The 16,940-nt window shown below is 37.0% G+C and overlaps 1 protein-coding gene across 1 annotated transcript in view; it reads right to left on the reverse strand.

The window, feature by feature from the left end:
* Nucleotides 1-11,347: 11,347 nt before the first annotated feature.
* Nucleotides 11,348-16,940, reverse strand: part of efnb1 (ephrin-B1) — a 58,283-nt gene continuing 52,690 nt past the window's right edge. The window contains exon 5 of the mRNA XM_056458100.1: nucleotides 11,348-15,122. Within this exon, the coding sequence (XP_056314075.1) occupies nucleotides 14,737-15,122 (386 nt within the window). The 3' untranslated portion in view covers nucleotides 11,348-14,736. The remainder of the gene's footprint in view (nucleotides 15,123-16,940) is intronic.

The following is a 16,940-nucleotide window of genomic DNA, read 5'->3' on the forward strand; positions in this document are numbered from 1 at the left end:
GTTGAACACAAAAGAGGATATATTGAAGAAATGTTTAACACCTGTAACCATTGACCATCGTGTCCTGTAGTATTTTTTCCTACTATGGAAGTTAATGCTTACATGGTTACGATGGCTTATTAATCTTATTTTGTGTTCAACATCACAAAAAAAAAAAAAAAAAAAAGTAAAAATGTAAGTAAAAATGCCCTTCCCAAGGCCACTTGATCAGATCCAAGACCTGTGAAGAGATGATGCCAACCATCCTAGGACTTTGAGGACAATACATACTCTTAATACACAAATACACTTCGCTGAACATGTACACATTGGCAGCAGCTTTTTTAGAAGTACATTATATACTATGTTACTGCAGGTTAACTATGTTTACAGTGCCTATAGAAAATCATCATACCCTGTGAATATCTATACTTTTACCAACATGCTTTCAAAATACCTTTGGGATAAAGTTGTAGTAAGGCACAGGTTCAGAGAAGGCTACAAAACATTTCATAGACTGGAAAATTCATTGGAATGTGATTTAATTTCAGGCTGTATGGCAAATATTATGATTTTCTTTAGGCACTGTATATACACTACCTGACAAAAGTCTTGTTGCCTATCCAAGTTTTAGGAACAACAAATAATAACTTGACTTCCAGTTGATCATTTGGCATCAGAAGTGGCTTATATGAAAGGCAAAGGCCTTTAGATTACGCTTATTTTACCAAAATAAAAGATGATCATGGCTTAATTTTTAATTATTTAATTAGGACAGTAAGGTCTGACCTTGCTGAGACAAAAGTCTTGTCACTTAACAGAAATAATGTACAGTATAGAATATAAAGTCATGGTGCAGTGGAAAAAGAATTAATATTGTGTATGACTCTCATGAGCTTGGAGAACTGCATCCATACATCTCTGCAATGACTCAAACAACTTATTAATAAAGTCATCTGGAATGGCAAAGAAAGCGTTCTCTCAGGACTCCCAGAGTTCATCAAGAATCGTTGGATTCATATTCAATGCCTCTTCCTTCATCTTACCCCAATCATGCTCAATAATGTACATGTCTGGTGACTGGGCTGGCCAATCCTGGAGTATCCTCTTTGCTTTCAGGAACTTTGACATGGAGGCTGAAGTATGAGAAGGAGTTCTATCCTGCTGAAGAATTTGCCCTCTCCTGTGGTTTTTAATGTAATTGGCAGCACAAATGTCTTGATACCTCAGGCTGTTGATGTTGCCATCCGCTCTGCAGATCTCTCACATGCCCCCATACTGAATGTAACCCCAAATCAGGACTTTTCCTTCACCAAACTCGACTGTTTTCTGTGAGAATCTTGGGTTCATTTGGGTTCCAATAGATCTTCCTCAGTATTTGTGATGATTGGGATGCAGTTCAACAGATGATTCATCTGAAAAATCAACCTTCTGCCACTTTTCCAAATGATCAACTAGAAGTCAAGTTATTATTTGTTGCTCTTACAACTGAGATCGACAACAAGACTTTTGTTAGGTAGTGTATAATGTCTACAACTCCTGAACTTTTCTGATTTTGATTGTTATGCAATAATATGCACCTTTTGTAAAGCTGCTTTGAAATAGTAATTTTTGTGAAAAGCGCTATGCAAATAAACTTTAATTGAATTTAATAAATAATGACAAACAGTGCTCAGCATATATAAGTACACCCCTCACAAATCCATCTTTTAAATTCATATTTTTAATAGGAAGAAATACAATATTATATTTGTGCATATACATTAGATTAGTCAGTACTGAAGCCAAATCTGGAGCTTATCTAACAAAATAACTTACAATAACGGTCCAAAAACTAGTACACCCAAATTTATATGTTAGGAAAAATATTAAATAAAAATTTTTTAAAAAGAGCAAAACTCAAGGGAAACAAAAATGTATAAAATTTTGTTGAAATTTCGGGTAGGCTGTAATTTTCTTTCCCAATATTTCGAATGAATTTTAATGTCTATATTTCCATTTCTAAATATTTTAGAAATAGTTAAAAAATATTAAATACAAATTTAAAAAAGAGGAAAATTTCCGAGAAGCTAAAAAATTGAAGGATTTGGTTGTAATTGTTTTTTCCTGACTTTAATTGTATTATCTTTCAATTTCTAAATATTTTTGGTGACTAAAATATTAATTTAATAAATAAATCTGTTTAATAAATCTGTTTTGTTTAAGAGCACCAAAATACATTACCTATATTCACTGAGAAACGGATAAAAAATGTTCATTTTCAAAATGGGGTGTACTCAACTATGCTGAGCACTGTACCGTGATAGTCTTATTTTTAGTGAACTGTCCTATTAAAGAAACCAGTTCACAAGGATTTTAGCCTTGTAAGATGATATATTGTCCTGCAGGAAGTAGCAGTCAGAAGATGGGTTCACGCTGCTCAGAAAACCTTAGTTGTAATGGGTGGTTATTTGAGTAACAGTTGTTATTCTATCAGCTGAACTAGCCAGGTCATTCTCCTCTGACCTTTGAGTTTAAAAAGGTGACAGAACTGACACTTGCTGGATATTTTATCTCATTTATGGTCCTTTCTCTGTAAACCCTAGAGAGATCATGAAATGTGCATGAAAAGTCCCAGTAGATCAGCAGAAGTCTGAAATATTCAGACCGACCCATCTTGCAATAGCAAAAATGCCATGTTCAACTCACTTAAATCACAGACCAGCTGAATAAACCTATGAAATAACCTCCAGGTTATTTAATGACATTTCCTCAATTCACAGTCTCTGCATTTACACTTTTAGAAACGTGTTTAATACCCAAATACCTGAAGTAATATTCATTCACTGGAGCAGGGGGGATGGAAAAAGATGAAAACATAATTGTAACTTTTTTCCTAAATAATATACAGTTGGTTTAATCCACTAATGATTCATGTATTAATGAAAAATCCATAACATAATAAAATAGGATGTTCACACACACAATGAGTTCTGAATGACAATAATTACATTTTTAAAATGGAAGAAATGGTTTCAGACCCTTTATAATAAAGCAAATATTAACATTTTCTTAAAAAAAACCCATGGTTTTAAAAATTCAAGGTTTTAAAACCGCCTAAATTTTCTGCTATACCATTTCTAGGGTATTTGTAAGATTTTATTTATTTATTTATTTATTTATTTATTTATTTATTTATTTATTTATTTATTTATTTTTGTTTTAGGACAACAGTATCTCCCGTAGAAAAGATATCCAAAGATGCTATTTTAAATTGTAAAGAAATCTGTGTTTTTGAAACTAATTAAGACAGCAGAAGTCAATGATTCATTTCCATTATTCAGCTGAAAAACTGAAATGTTTTTCAAAATGAAATATATTGTGTTCAAAGAGGAAAAAAGTTAAATTTTTTTACCCAGACATTGAAAAAGAAAATATTTTAGAGCAGTAATCACAATACCATGAAACCGTAATATTTATATCCAAGGTTATCATACTGTCAAAATTTTATATCGGCCCATGCCTAGTCATTCTTCAAAAAAATCAATCTAATGAAGTGCAATAGTGATAATATGGTAGCTTAATATTGAATATATTCAAAAAGGCGGCAACATCAAAGCTCAAAAAATGCTGATTTATTAAGTTCAAAAACACTGACACAAAGCACGTAACGTTTCAAGCACACGGCAGACAGTGTATCAGACACTTTGTACACTTCTGGATCACATGATCTCCTTTTATCTCACAAAATAAAAACACATTTATAAATTATACAACTTAGATATTTAAAACAGAAACAAACCGTGATATTACATCACAAAAAACAGAATATAACAACGAAATACAACAAAATAATACAACAAAAAATAGCCAAAAAACCTTTACCCAAACACCTAATTAAACATTAAAGAAAAGGACGTGTGTCAAACTCCTCATTTAAACCTCTTGCAGACAATGTATCTTGTCGGAAAATCCAAAAGGCTTCATGTTGTAACAGCAATTTGTTAAGATCTCCCCCCACCGTGGACAATTCACAACTTCAATCCCTATATATCATAGAGTGGAGACAGAAAGTCCCATATTTGAGAAATGCTGCACAACAGGACTTCTAGAATCACAATGTTGAATAGCGCATCGATGTTCAGAAATGCGAATTTTTAAAGGCCTACTCGTCTTACCGACATAACAAAAACCACACAGGCACCGCAACATATAGATTTTTTAAATACTATACCACATGGTAATTTTAAATGTGGGAAATGTTTACAGTGCAACTTCACATACAAAACGTCAACTTTTACACATCCCCATACAGCAAAAAAATTCAAAATTGGAGGCACTATTTCGTGCAAAACCACCAACGTAATCTATATGTTGCAGTGCCCGTGGGGTCTATGTTATGTCGGTAAGACGAGTAGGCCTTTAAAAATTAGCATTTCTGAACATTGATGCGCTATTCGACATCATTCTGATGAAGAGCCGTGTGCTCGAAACGTTACGCGCTTTGTGTCAGCCTTTTTTAATTGAATAAATTTGTATTTTTGGAGCTTTGGTGTTGCCGCCCTTTTGAATACTTATTTTGCACTTTTTGCGGTTAGGCTGAGCACCCAGTTAAAAGTGAGGTGTGGTTCCTTTCTACATTTTTTCAGCTTAAAAATTAATGCACATTATCAAGGCCTACTTTTTACCAAAACACACTTACAACGTTTTACACATTTCAAACATTCAGTAAAAGCCATTGAGTGTTTTTCCAAAAAATAAAGTGATGAGGATCCAGGAATTGGCGTGTCTGGAAACAGAAGGACAGCAGTTTCTCAGGATAATAATCAAGTGTGATGCGAAGGCAGCTGCAGGGAGCACTTCTGATTGGATTACAGGCAAGAGCACAGATCTCAGGCTTGATTGCTCTCCTCCATCTAACGCTGCATCTTCAAACAGATGATAAAATGAAATCAATCTTTCACACATTTGCATATATCTTCCCTTCTCTTTCTTCCTCTGTTTTTCAAGTCTCTACACTGATGTCTAAGTTCACTGGTTGAGCCGCCTCCTCCGGTGCAATCCATAGTCTCCCTTTCTCTCTCGTTCTGCCTCTGAGGGCTGTAATAGCAGCAGATAGAAGCTCGCCAAGCCCACGGCGTTTACCCAGAATGCATTTGGGTGAGTGGGCAGTAAATCTAATATCACTCTTGTGCAGATTGATCACCTGTCACATGACTTGCCTAATACTCTCTAACTCTAAGCATCTCAGTCTCGCACACACAAAACTTCAGTGATATATTGGTGAATGTAGTAAATTGTGTGTCGTTCCTAAATACAATTATATCTCTGTTGCTGACCTAGTTTGTCATGACCATCATAGCATCTGCGAGAACTGTTCCTGCCCAGAGGTCAAATGATGCATTTGGTATTGCAGTTAGCATTAGCGCAATGGTTAGCTCTGTTTTTCCTCAACCTAGGCTCACTGGATATTCTGTATGCGCCTGCCTTTATACCTGTCAGGACTGTTTTCTTGTGTGCCATGTTGTCATGGTATTCCATGTGCTTGTGTTTGTGTCATGTGGTTCTTTTGTTCTCTCTTCCCGCTGTTTTCAGTGTTGATTAGTTTCAGGTGTTGCTTGTTATAGTCAGCCTATATAAGGTAGAGTGTTTGTTCAGTTGATTGTCTGATCTAACTTGTCTATTCGTGTGGATGTCTCATGTAGTCCAGTTCCGGTTTCTGGTTCACTGTGTGGTTGTTTAATTAACGTTTTTTTTATGCGTTATCTTGTTATTTTGGTACATTTGTTAGTACAACTGTGACAATACCTAAGTTGTCTTTAAAACATAAAGTAAGAGTAAGTACTAATTTTTGTGTGATTATGTACAATGCTATACTTTGTTTAACGCAACACCGGCTCATCCTGAAAACGTAGTCCTGCAGACGTTACTGGAGACCGCAACCAGTTTGTCCAGTAGCTGGTTGTGTATGTCGGCGGACTTGAGACGCAGAGAGGAGATGACCACGACCCCGACGACGGGGTTTGAGTACGGGGAAGAGCGGTTCCAGAAATGAGGTAAGACAAAAACAGAATCCAAAAAATAAAATGAAAGAGTGAATAACATGGTGAGAATGTGGTAAAATCCGAAAACGTGGTAAAAATCAGACAAGGGCTTTTCTTTTTCTGGACTGCTTTTGTAAATCGTTGGTTGAGGTTTAGGGAAGTAAGTGGGTGGGCAGGTCAAACGATAAAATTTGTTGGGTTTAGGGAAGGAGGAGGGTGGGTCTGTCGATTGGTTGCCCGGCCATTCAGCCAGTCAGACAGATGTTTGGTCGACAGCGGCCTCTAGTGGGTTTACTTGAGAACAGCGGGCGTGAACGGCACTTGCGAGAGAAATTTAAGATGCGAAAAAGTGCACACAGTGGCCTTTCGTGGATTCACGAAACCAAAAACCGCAAAAATATGGACCTGCAGAGACGTATTTTGTTTTCTCCAGAAATGTCCACAGGACTACGTTTTCAGAATGAGCCTGGGTTGGTTTAACTTCATACATATGGATTTTCTTATGTTGTAAACTTGTTCTGTAGCTCACCTGGTACAGCATCACTGTTAAAAAAACAGCAGCTTTTCCAAAATGTTTTTCCAAAATGTTTACTATTAATTAAAAACACTGTCTAAACATTTACCGTAAACTACCATATTTCGTTAATTTGTAGTGTTATTACATTATTAATACATCAATGTTCTAACATCTACACATTGTTACACAGACAAAAGCAGGTGGTGATGAGATGGTCATTATGATCTAAACTCCTCTAAAACATCTACAAGCAGATAAACATACTGTACTAATATGAAGGTGACTAGTGTCATTAACACAACTACTAAACACCATCACTACATGACGCTAAAATAATGCAGTAACATTATTTGTCTACATGATGAATCTTGGGAGATTGGGGATAGTTGTAATTGTAACAGTTCAGTTGTAAATGCAATCTCTACAATCAGGAACTATTAGTCCTCATTCATTCCACATATGAACAAGTATGAGTCCTACACAGCAGATGTTGGATTGTAAAAGTTACATTTAAGCTAAGAAATGTAATATTTTTTTACTTTTGTGTATCAATACTTGATTACCTAAGCCTATCAAAGTTAAATGTCAATTGTGAGGTTGTGTAGATATTTTTAAAGCATTTTGTTGGTGTCAATGTTTTAGCTGTTAGCTGTTAGGTGAGCAAATCCATACAAGACTCTGTGTCAGTTGTAACAACAAAACTATTGGTTAGTTGTAACATCAGTGAAATGTTACTGCCAACCCCAAGCAAATTTTCTGTATTTTATTTTGGTAAAATAAGTGTGATAAGAGGCATTTGCCTTTTTATATGAGCCACTTCTGATACCAAATGATCAACTAGAAGTCAAGTTATTATTTGTTGTTCCCAAAACTTGGATAGGCGACAAGACTTTTGTCAAGTAGTGTACATCACTAATGAGGGGGCAAAGGGCTAAAAACAACCAAAGTAATGTCAACAAAAGAGCTTAAAAGAGGCTTTGTGAAGAAATATAATGTGCCCAGATTTATTTATTTTTTGTCACTCCATTATAGATAATAGATCGGAATCACTAATAAAGTGATGTTCTGAAGCTATGTTGCAAGGAGCAAATAATGAAGCAACACTAGCTATTTGGCAGAAAGATGTGGGATGTTCAATTGATGCAGACACTTGGACACACATTTGGCAGTATGCAGACAGTATATCAAACAGTAATAGAACTAAAGAGCTACAGTTCAAACTTTTGCATTTTACCCCATCACGTAGACAAGTTTAATTTGAATTATCCTTCATATTGTCTAACATGCAAAGTAGAAGATGGTGACTTTATGCATTAACTTGAAATTTGCATAATAGAACCTGTTGGCTTGGAGACTAAGACTGCATCCGAAATCGCATACTATATTGTATACTTTATAGTATGTTAAAAACAGTCTGATGAACGCTACACTATACCATGATGCCACGCGAGATAATTCATGAATGGGATTGAAGCAACGCAATTGACGTGGGTAGATTACATGATAATGACAAATGGCGGATGTAGTATGTCCAAATTCCATTAATACCACTCGCATTCGTACTATATAGAACACACTTTTTTTTTTATGGTCATGTGGTAAGTTCAAATTTTAAATGTACTACCTACTCAAGTAGTAGGTGCTTTTGGATGCAAACTAAGTCTTATATTTATCATGCAGTATGGGACATCAATCCTCTTACTTTCTTATTAGATGTTGCTTATGATAAATTAAAGAATTCAACAAACAGGAATGTGTTTAATCTTCTTACTTATGATGGCTGTAAGAGTTTATTTCCAAAATGGATATCTGATAAACCACTGACAGTTTCAGAATGGCTTAAAATAATATTTGATCTTATGACATTGGAATATATTACCCACTGGTCAAAGGGAACAATTTATCCTTTTTATCAGACCTGGACCCCTTTCCTTAAGTATGCAGGCCCCAGGATCTCATATACCTTCTTGCAAAACCTTGGTAGATCACCATAAACCCTGTTTAATTTGTGCATTTTCTTTTTTCATTCTATTTAATAATAATTTCATTTATTTATTTGACTGTTTACATTTTGTGTCCTTTTATTTTGAGCTGTGGTTTATGTTGTGATGATATTGTGATACTGTACAATTTACAGGTTGTGATCTGAGGTTATTGTTTTTAGTTTTGAAAGAAAGGCAAATAACTTTGACTTTAATGGTAAAAACAGTAGAAGTGCTAAAGTCATTTTACAGCTATTCAAATCACACGAATACAAACAAGTAAAATGGCATTCTTACTTCACTAATGTCTTTTTACGACATGTTTACATCTGTTAACAGTATTGGTTTGGGTTAAGACAGAGTTCAGTGTTGGCTATTTTCAAGTGCAGTAAAACATTAACCTTTTAGCATCACTCATTTAATTTCTGAACTACTGTGATGCATATCACCATCATATAATTGATCACACTTTTAGCAACACTCACTGGACATTTCATTGTGCAAATGTTGCCAATTATTTTGCTGTAATTTCACCACAGGCACATATTTACGCATTTATTTCATTTCTGAGTATGCAGTAATGAAATATTTTGACTTTCTTATTGTACTTCAGTACATTTTTCAAGTTTTTGTACTGTTTATATACAGTTGAAGTCAGAATTGTTAACCCCCTGAATTATTAGCCCACCTGTTTATTTTTCCCCAATTTCTGTTTAACTGAAAGAAGATTTTTTCAACATATTGCTAAACATAATAGTTTTAACAACTCATTTCAAATAACTGATTTATTTTATCTTTGTCATGATGACAGTAAATAATATTTTACTAGACATTTTTCAAGACACTTCTATACAGCTTAAAGTGACATTTAAAAGCTTAACTAGGTTAATTAGGTTAACTAGCCAGGTTAGGGTAATTAGGCGCGTCATTGTATGACGATGGTTTGTTCTGTAAACTATCCAAAAAAAAAAAAAAAATACAGCTTAAAGGGGCTAATAATTTTGACCTTAAAATGGTTTAAAAAAAACATTATTCTAGCCGAAATGAAGCAAATAAGACTTTCTCCAGAAGAAAAAATATTATCAGACATACCAGGAAAATTTCCTTGCTCTGTTAACATCATCTGGGAAATATTTAAAAAAGATTTTTTTTTTAAATTATTATTATTATTATAATGTTTTATAAAAATCAACATATATTTTACTGCCATTGCATATTATTGTGGTTTTTACTTTATTGCATTTTATTAAAAACTGTTCTGTTCTGTTCCTTCACACTCTCCAAGATGTGAATTTGCAAACCGACTGATTAACCTGCAATATCAGTTGGCAAATTGCACTTTATAATTAATTCATAGTTTGGACTGATCTCATTGCGTCTGTTCTAGAGGCACAGTCTCGCTGATTCAAGTGGTTGAGTTTCAGTTAACAATTTACTGATTCAAATCACCCGGTCAGTAAGAGTATAAAGTTAACAATTAATATATTTCAAGGGTCTGACTTAAAAAAAGAGCTTGAGTTACTGAATAGTAAGTTACTGATACTGAACTTTAGGATTTATTTTTATATTTAGGTTACAACTGTCAGTAAATTGTGAACAGCATCTGCTGTTAAACATCCAGTTGTATGAAATGCTTGACTGTATACATGTATTACAGCCTAAATGGGTTCATATTTTATTTAAAAATGAAACTGTTAAACACAAATAATACAAATTAGTTATTGTTCATTTTAGATATAAACAATAGCATTTTTCTTAAAATCTTAACTCATTTTGCCCTATGTGATTTCTGTAGTAATATTGTACGTTTATGCACATTATGTTTTTTTTTATATATATACTATGCCAGGGATGTCCAAACTGGATCCTGGAGGGCTGGTGTCGTGCATAGTTTAGCTCCAACTTGCTTCAACACACCTGCCTGGAAGTTTCTAGTATACCTAAAAAGAGCTTGATTAGCTAGTTCAGATGTGTTTAATTGGGGTTGAAACTAAAATATGTAGGACACCAGCCCTACAGGACTGAGTTTGGACACCCCTGTACTGAGCCATATGGTATTATTAGTTAATTTAATTTGTTTGCACATCATATAGTAGTTATCATTGTATGAGGTTTTTTTTTTGTGTGTAATGAAATAAATGTGTTCCTGTAAATAAACATCACTTAATATTTTTTATTTTTAAATAAATCAAGTATTTTTCTGCAAAAATACTTTTAGTAAAAGTTAGTATATAATGCTTTTACTAAAGTTATGTTATATTAGAATAACTGGATAATTTTACTCAAGTACTTGATCTGTGCATTTTGTTAAAGTTCACATGTGGCAAAATATTATAGCACTATTTTAAATCTGTCACCAATTTTTTACCACCAATTGAACAAAAGCAAAAATCGTCTGATAACTTACACATGTGTTTCAAAGGTTTATATAGCATATAGTAATGCTACCCCGATCAAGACAGCAGACAACAGAAAACAGGCATCTTCCACAAATGCCGTTCGACATGAGACAGAATGCTTTCTGCACTCCAGATACCGACTGACTATAGACTCGATGAAAGTTTAATGCGCTGAAGTCAAACAAGAGTGTTTGTGTGCGAGTCTTGAGTGGCCGGGGACAGATACCCAGAGGCATTATGAAATATTTGTGACACAGAGAGCGTCACTCGCTGAGACAGCTCCAAGTGTTTGAAATAGCGACGCAGTTTGTTTGTGTGTATCCTGCGTCGAAAAACTGACAAATAAAGTCCATCAGACAGAAATCCACTTCTGCAAACGCACCAAATTCATCCATTCATCAGGTCTCTCACACAGACATGCAGTCAAAAACACAAGAGACAGGCGGCTTCCATAGGAAAAACTTTATTTATCCTTTTAAAACGCTTTCTGAGAGGTGAGACTTGGCTTTAGTGTCATATATCGGGGAACTCTGAGGACACTGTGAAATCTACCAAAACAAAAACAAAACGAAAAAAAACGCCATTGCCACAGGCGTCAGCACTGCCAACACATACATCAAAACTGAAATCAATAATACTGAATCTGCAACAAAATCTTAGTAAAAGAAAATTATAACAATAATAATGTAGTTCACTGAATAATAATAATAATAATTAAAAATAAATCAGCAACAGCAGGAGGAAACATTGTGCAGCACAAGCTTTCTGTTTTTTTTTTGTGGGAGTCGCGGTTGGCCTAAGGCCTCAACACTGCACTGACCCGCTCTATGAACAAGTAAATTTTGTGAAAGAGTGGATGAACTGTGTGTGATGGGGATGGATCTAGGCCAGGGAAAAGGTTTTCTCATTAGATTTGTCTCTCTCATAATATTGTGATAATCCTTACAGGGTCAAAAGTCACCACCAATCTGTCTCTTTGCCTGAGGGGGAGTGTATGCACGAGAGTGTATGCGTTTGCTTGAACGCTTAGGTTTTTAAGTACGTTCTCCTGACTTGGAGAGACGTTATTACCAGATGTCAGAAAGATCCACGCAGCATCACAGGTGTCTGACTGCAGCATTAGAGCGGAAGCAAAGCCTCGAGACCAATCTGATAAACATGGAGGCTGAGTGTTTATTTTCACTCAGACAAACGTCGAAGGAAGTGTATGCCTTACAGCTGTTAAGGGTGCCGCGAACCAAATGTGTAAGCTAAGCTGCAAAAAGCCTGCAGCAAAAAAACAGTCAGTTACTGAATGAGCACGGCAATGGCAGCGCTGATCCAAAACACCACACAAACTATTCACAGCGTTTGCTGTTTAACAACATACAGAGACAGACACCGGGAATGGGGTACACCGTTTTATGCACAGCCAAAAATACAACTTTTCCGATAAAATATCTTAATATTTACGAATCACTTCAGTTATATACAGTGCACATATTGCCATTTTGCTTTAAATTAAATTTGTAGGGATGCTTACTGTTGGTGTTTGTGCTGCAAAACAAATTTACTGCAGTCTTACCTCCACTTCAAAGAGCTGACTAGTGCAATCGGTGCACCCCTGCATTTTTATGGGTTAAAAAAAAGTCAAGAATTTCAAAGTGCTCTTCTAATGTCATTCATAAAGACCTGATCTGCCATAAATGGCTCAGACACACATATAAATATTCAGTTTTGTCGCACAAGCTGTTGCTGGTTTAGTTTTGTTCATCTAGTTTGCTGGTGCTTGCCCTGTATCTGATGGTGGCTGTGTGTATATTGTGTGCTATAAGATTTACTGGTGTGTCAGCGTGTGTTTAGGCATTTCTTGGGTAATAACTCTCTCTCTCTCCTCTTTTCCTCCTCCATGAACCATGTCATGGAATTTCTGACCTGGTTCCATCACAGCATTTGTAAAAAAATGAAACAAAACAAAAATACCACCATCCCCTTGTGTAACAGGGAGGATAAAGTGTGTGTCAGTGTTTATGTGTGTGTGTGGGGACTTACATGTCTTTTTGCTGCTTTAGGCTGACCTTTTAAAACCCATTCTACAGGGGCTTCTAAGTCTCCTTCATCAAAAACCAACCGAAACAAAAATCGAATGAGAAAAAAAAACAAAAAAACAGGAAACATTTTAATTACAAAATGTCTTTTTCCAAAAAAAGACTATTTACAAAAGCTTTTGCATTTTCAAAAATCCTAATTATATTTTCATTAACAGGGTCTCTAATAAAATGGAATTTTATATTCAACACTTTTTCCCAACATACATTATTTACACAATCTCGGGCCTTAGAAACTAAATTAAGAGGAAACGACAACAGAAAACAACATCAATAAATCTAAATGAAATCTTATTTTAAAATTCTATTTCGCGAGAAAGCGACAGAGAGGCTTCCTCTGATTGGCTGCGCTGGAGGCCAGATGCAAATGCTGCTAATTTGAAATTAGCATAGGCGTAAACACACCTGCCGCCACTCCTGGCTGTTTATCATTTCGTGTGCAGTCCATATAAAAATAGACGTAGCACTAGATTTTCCAGGATGATATGGAGAGCATGTTTTGAATCTCTGATTCGTGCATGATTTTTTCCCCTATCTGTGTTTGTATGCAAACACAGAAGATTAATGTGCATATCTGAGAAGAAGCAGAGGTGAAGGCAAAATGTCACGTGTTCTGTAATGTATGACGATGAATTTTTGGCTTCTCCGTGAGACTCTACATACACACGTTCATACTGTTACGTCTCCATGTTTACATCCGAACAGAGCGACATGAATTACACACACAAAAAAAAGACATGTTAGTGGACTAAAGTATGCAAAGATACGCGTTAGCTTGTTTTGTGACTGAAAAGAGGTCACAGGCTCATGGTGTAGAGGCAAATCCCTAAAGATGATTTTAACCTACAAACCTTTGGGAGACAGAATATGAAAAAGAATGATAATAATAATGTCAAAATACAAACATTATTCAGCACTTCACACACCACTGACAACAAAAAGCAAGCATCTACTTGTGCTGGGCTGAGAGGAGAGAGAATTTGAACTGAAACCATAGTCGAGTGGACAAAAACGCAGACTGGGAGTTCTGGATGGTCTGGCACTGGTGTTTACATATTATATTCCGTCTTTCACTCACTCGCTTTTCCACCGAGAGGCTGTCTGTTACTGACCCGTGAACACCGAAGTGTGTGTGAGTGCGAGTGTGTTTGTTCAATTGCCTCTACAGCATGTAAAATGAATGAGTGTCTGGAGAGACGCTGGGAAATGAGATGAGAGGACGTATATTGAGTGTGTGAAGATGAGAGCGGCATTCGTAACAGTGTTTAAGACATTTTTTTCTTTGAGCGAGACACTGTGAAAGCTGCAAGATTCAGAGCGATACTGATAAAAACAAAACACTGTGATGGATTGAGAAATGAAAGAAAACGAAGCGAAAAAGTACAAAAAAGCACACACAATTGAGAGCTTCCTGCTTTGTGATGTCACTCTAGCATCCCTCTGTGATTGGTTGTCGGCTGATCTTCAGCGGTGAAGTCCGTGCCTGAGTGCCACGCAATTTTGGGGAAGGTTTTCTGCCGTTTCACACACATCGAGAGCGACCGGCACACACACATACACACAGTGTAGTGTTCGGAAAACGGACGGAGGGAAGGGAAATCCGAGAGGAATCATCCACGGAGTCTTTTACGTTCCTCCTTTCCACTTGTCCCTCTCCATCCTCTCGCAGACGGGGTTAGGCAATGAAAAAAGATTCAGGATACCTTACAAAAAACGAGTTCTTATTGCGCTTGCTTGGCTCTCATTCGCTCAGACTTTGTAGTAGATATTGGCAGGGCTCTGGGGCGGCATTTCCTGCACTATGTAGACGGGGTGTCCATAGTCTCCGCTCACTTTTTCATAGTGGGGACAGTAGTTATTCTCTGTTGTCCGCAGGGGGATGATGATGTCACTGGGCTCTGAGCCGGCCTGGGTGGCTCCTTTGGGCGTGGCCAGAGTGCTGAGTGACAGGGCAGTCCCGCCCCTGGGTTGCGAGTGCTTGCGGGTTCTCTTGCGAAGCTTGAGCAGCAAGACGATGAGGATGATGATGATTAGAAGGAAGATCACACAGCCTGCTCCGATGGCAGCGAAGAGAGCTGGTTTAGAGCCGAATATTCCTTCTACAGACCCGGGACTGTTATCCTGGTTTCTTGTGTCTGAAAAGAAAAGGGTAGACGTTAAAAGGTGGCGCACACTCGTTTTTCTCTTTTAGTGTGAATTATCATTAGGAACGACGTTCGTGCTCTCATTAACAGTGTTTAGTGTTGGCCTCAGTTGTCTGAGGTAAAGATAATCTGCGATGGTTGTAGAAAAAAAGGCTTAGTGTTTGTTAGCATTGGCACTGAGCTACTATTAAAGTAAATAAAACTGTTGCTGTGTGTATTGTTGCGCTGCCAGCTGAAACGGCTACCGATGACTCCTGCATTACGAATACACAGTTTTCTGCCTGACAATAAAATCCATGTTGTCAAGTGTATTTAACAACGGTATGAAGCTAAACAACACACACCCTGATTGAAATAATCCTTCCAAATGCTAGTTCAGCACAATACTTTAATTTATTATGAATGTATAAAAACTTGTTCTGCTTAATATTGTTTTTGTGGAAATAGCTTTTAAGTGAAGTTTTATAAACTCATTTCAGGAGGATCACATGCCATGACTGACCACGGCTGGTCTCACATCAACAATCAACAATAAATCAATCAGATGAATTCAAGGCTACATTAATAGCCATTTTCATTACCTCCCTTATCTTCAGTTTTGAAGAATCCCCCCATCCACCCATCTTTTTCCTCCTATACTAGTTGAGCTCTCGAGACCTGATCTTGGACCCCCTTCTATACTAACTAGGAGGGAGCCCTGGGCTCAAGGACTTCCAAGCTCAGGGCTCTCTCCTGGGACGACATGCCAAACCTGCAATCAGCAGTGTTGGGGAAAGTTACTTTTGAAAGTAATGCATTACAATATTGAGTTACTCCCCCAAAAAAGTAACTAATTCCGTTACTTAGTTACTTTTTATTGAAAGTAATGCGCTATATTACTTTTGAATTACTTTTGCGTTACTTTTCCTTACCTCCCTGAGGTTTCAGAACTCAGAATCTCTTTCAGAACTTGCAGGTGTTTTTTTTTTTTTCACGTTTCTTATAGAGAAGCTCTGCATTTAACAACCACATATGCCAAAGCCATATCACCCTGCAGCCCAAGACTGGTTACTCACTGAAGCCTGGTCAGTGCCTGGATGGGAGACCACATGGGAAAAACTAGGTTGCTGTTTGAAGTGGTGTTAGAGAGGCCAGCAGGGGGCGCTCAACCTGCGGTCTGTGTGAGTCCTAATGCACCAGTAAAAAGTGAAGGGGACACTACACTGTCAGTGAGTGCCATCTTTCAGATGAAACGTTAAACCGAGGTCCTGAATCTCTGTGGTCATTAAAAATCCCATGGCACTTCTTGTAAAAATAGTAGAGATGTAACCCCCGTGTCCTGGCCAAAGTCCCTCAATCGGCCTTTATGATCATACCCATACACCGAATTGGCTCTATTACTGTCTCTGCACTCCACCAATAGCTGGTGTGTGGTCAGCGCACTGGCGCCGTTGTCCTGGGGCTGCCGTCGCATCATCCAAGCGGATGCTGCACACTGGTGGTGGTGTGGAGAGACCCCGCTCATGATTGTGAAGTGCTTTGGGTGTATGGCCATACACAATAAATGTGCTATATAAATACACACATTACATTACATTACATTACATATTTAACCTACACCACGTGTCAATTCCAGTTCCTGGAGGGCCGCAGCTCTGCACAGTTTAGTTGCAACCCTGCTCTAACACACTTACCTGTAGATCTCAAACAAGCCCGAAGGACTCAATTAGTTTGATCAGGTGTGTTTAATTAGGGTTGGAACTAAACTGTGCCAAGCTGCGGCCCTCCAGAAACTGGAATTAACACCTGTGACCTACACCTTCATTTTCC

Source organism: Danio aesculapii, chromosome 5 (genome assembly GCF_903798145.1).
Source record: "Danio aesculapii chromosome 5, fDanAes4.1, whole genome shotgun sequence".
NCBI classification, from domain to species: domain Eukaryota; kingdom Metazoa; phylum Chordata; class Actinopteri; order Cypriniformes; family Danionidae; genus Danio; species Danio aesculapii.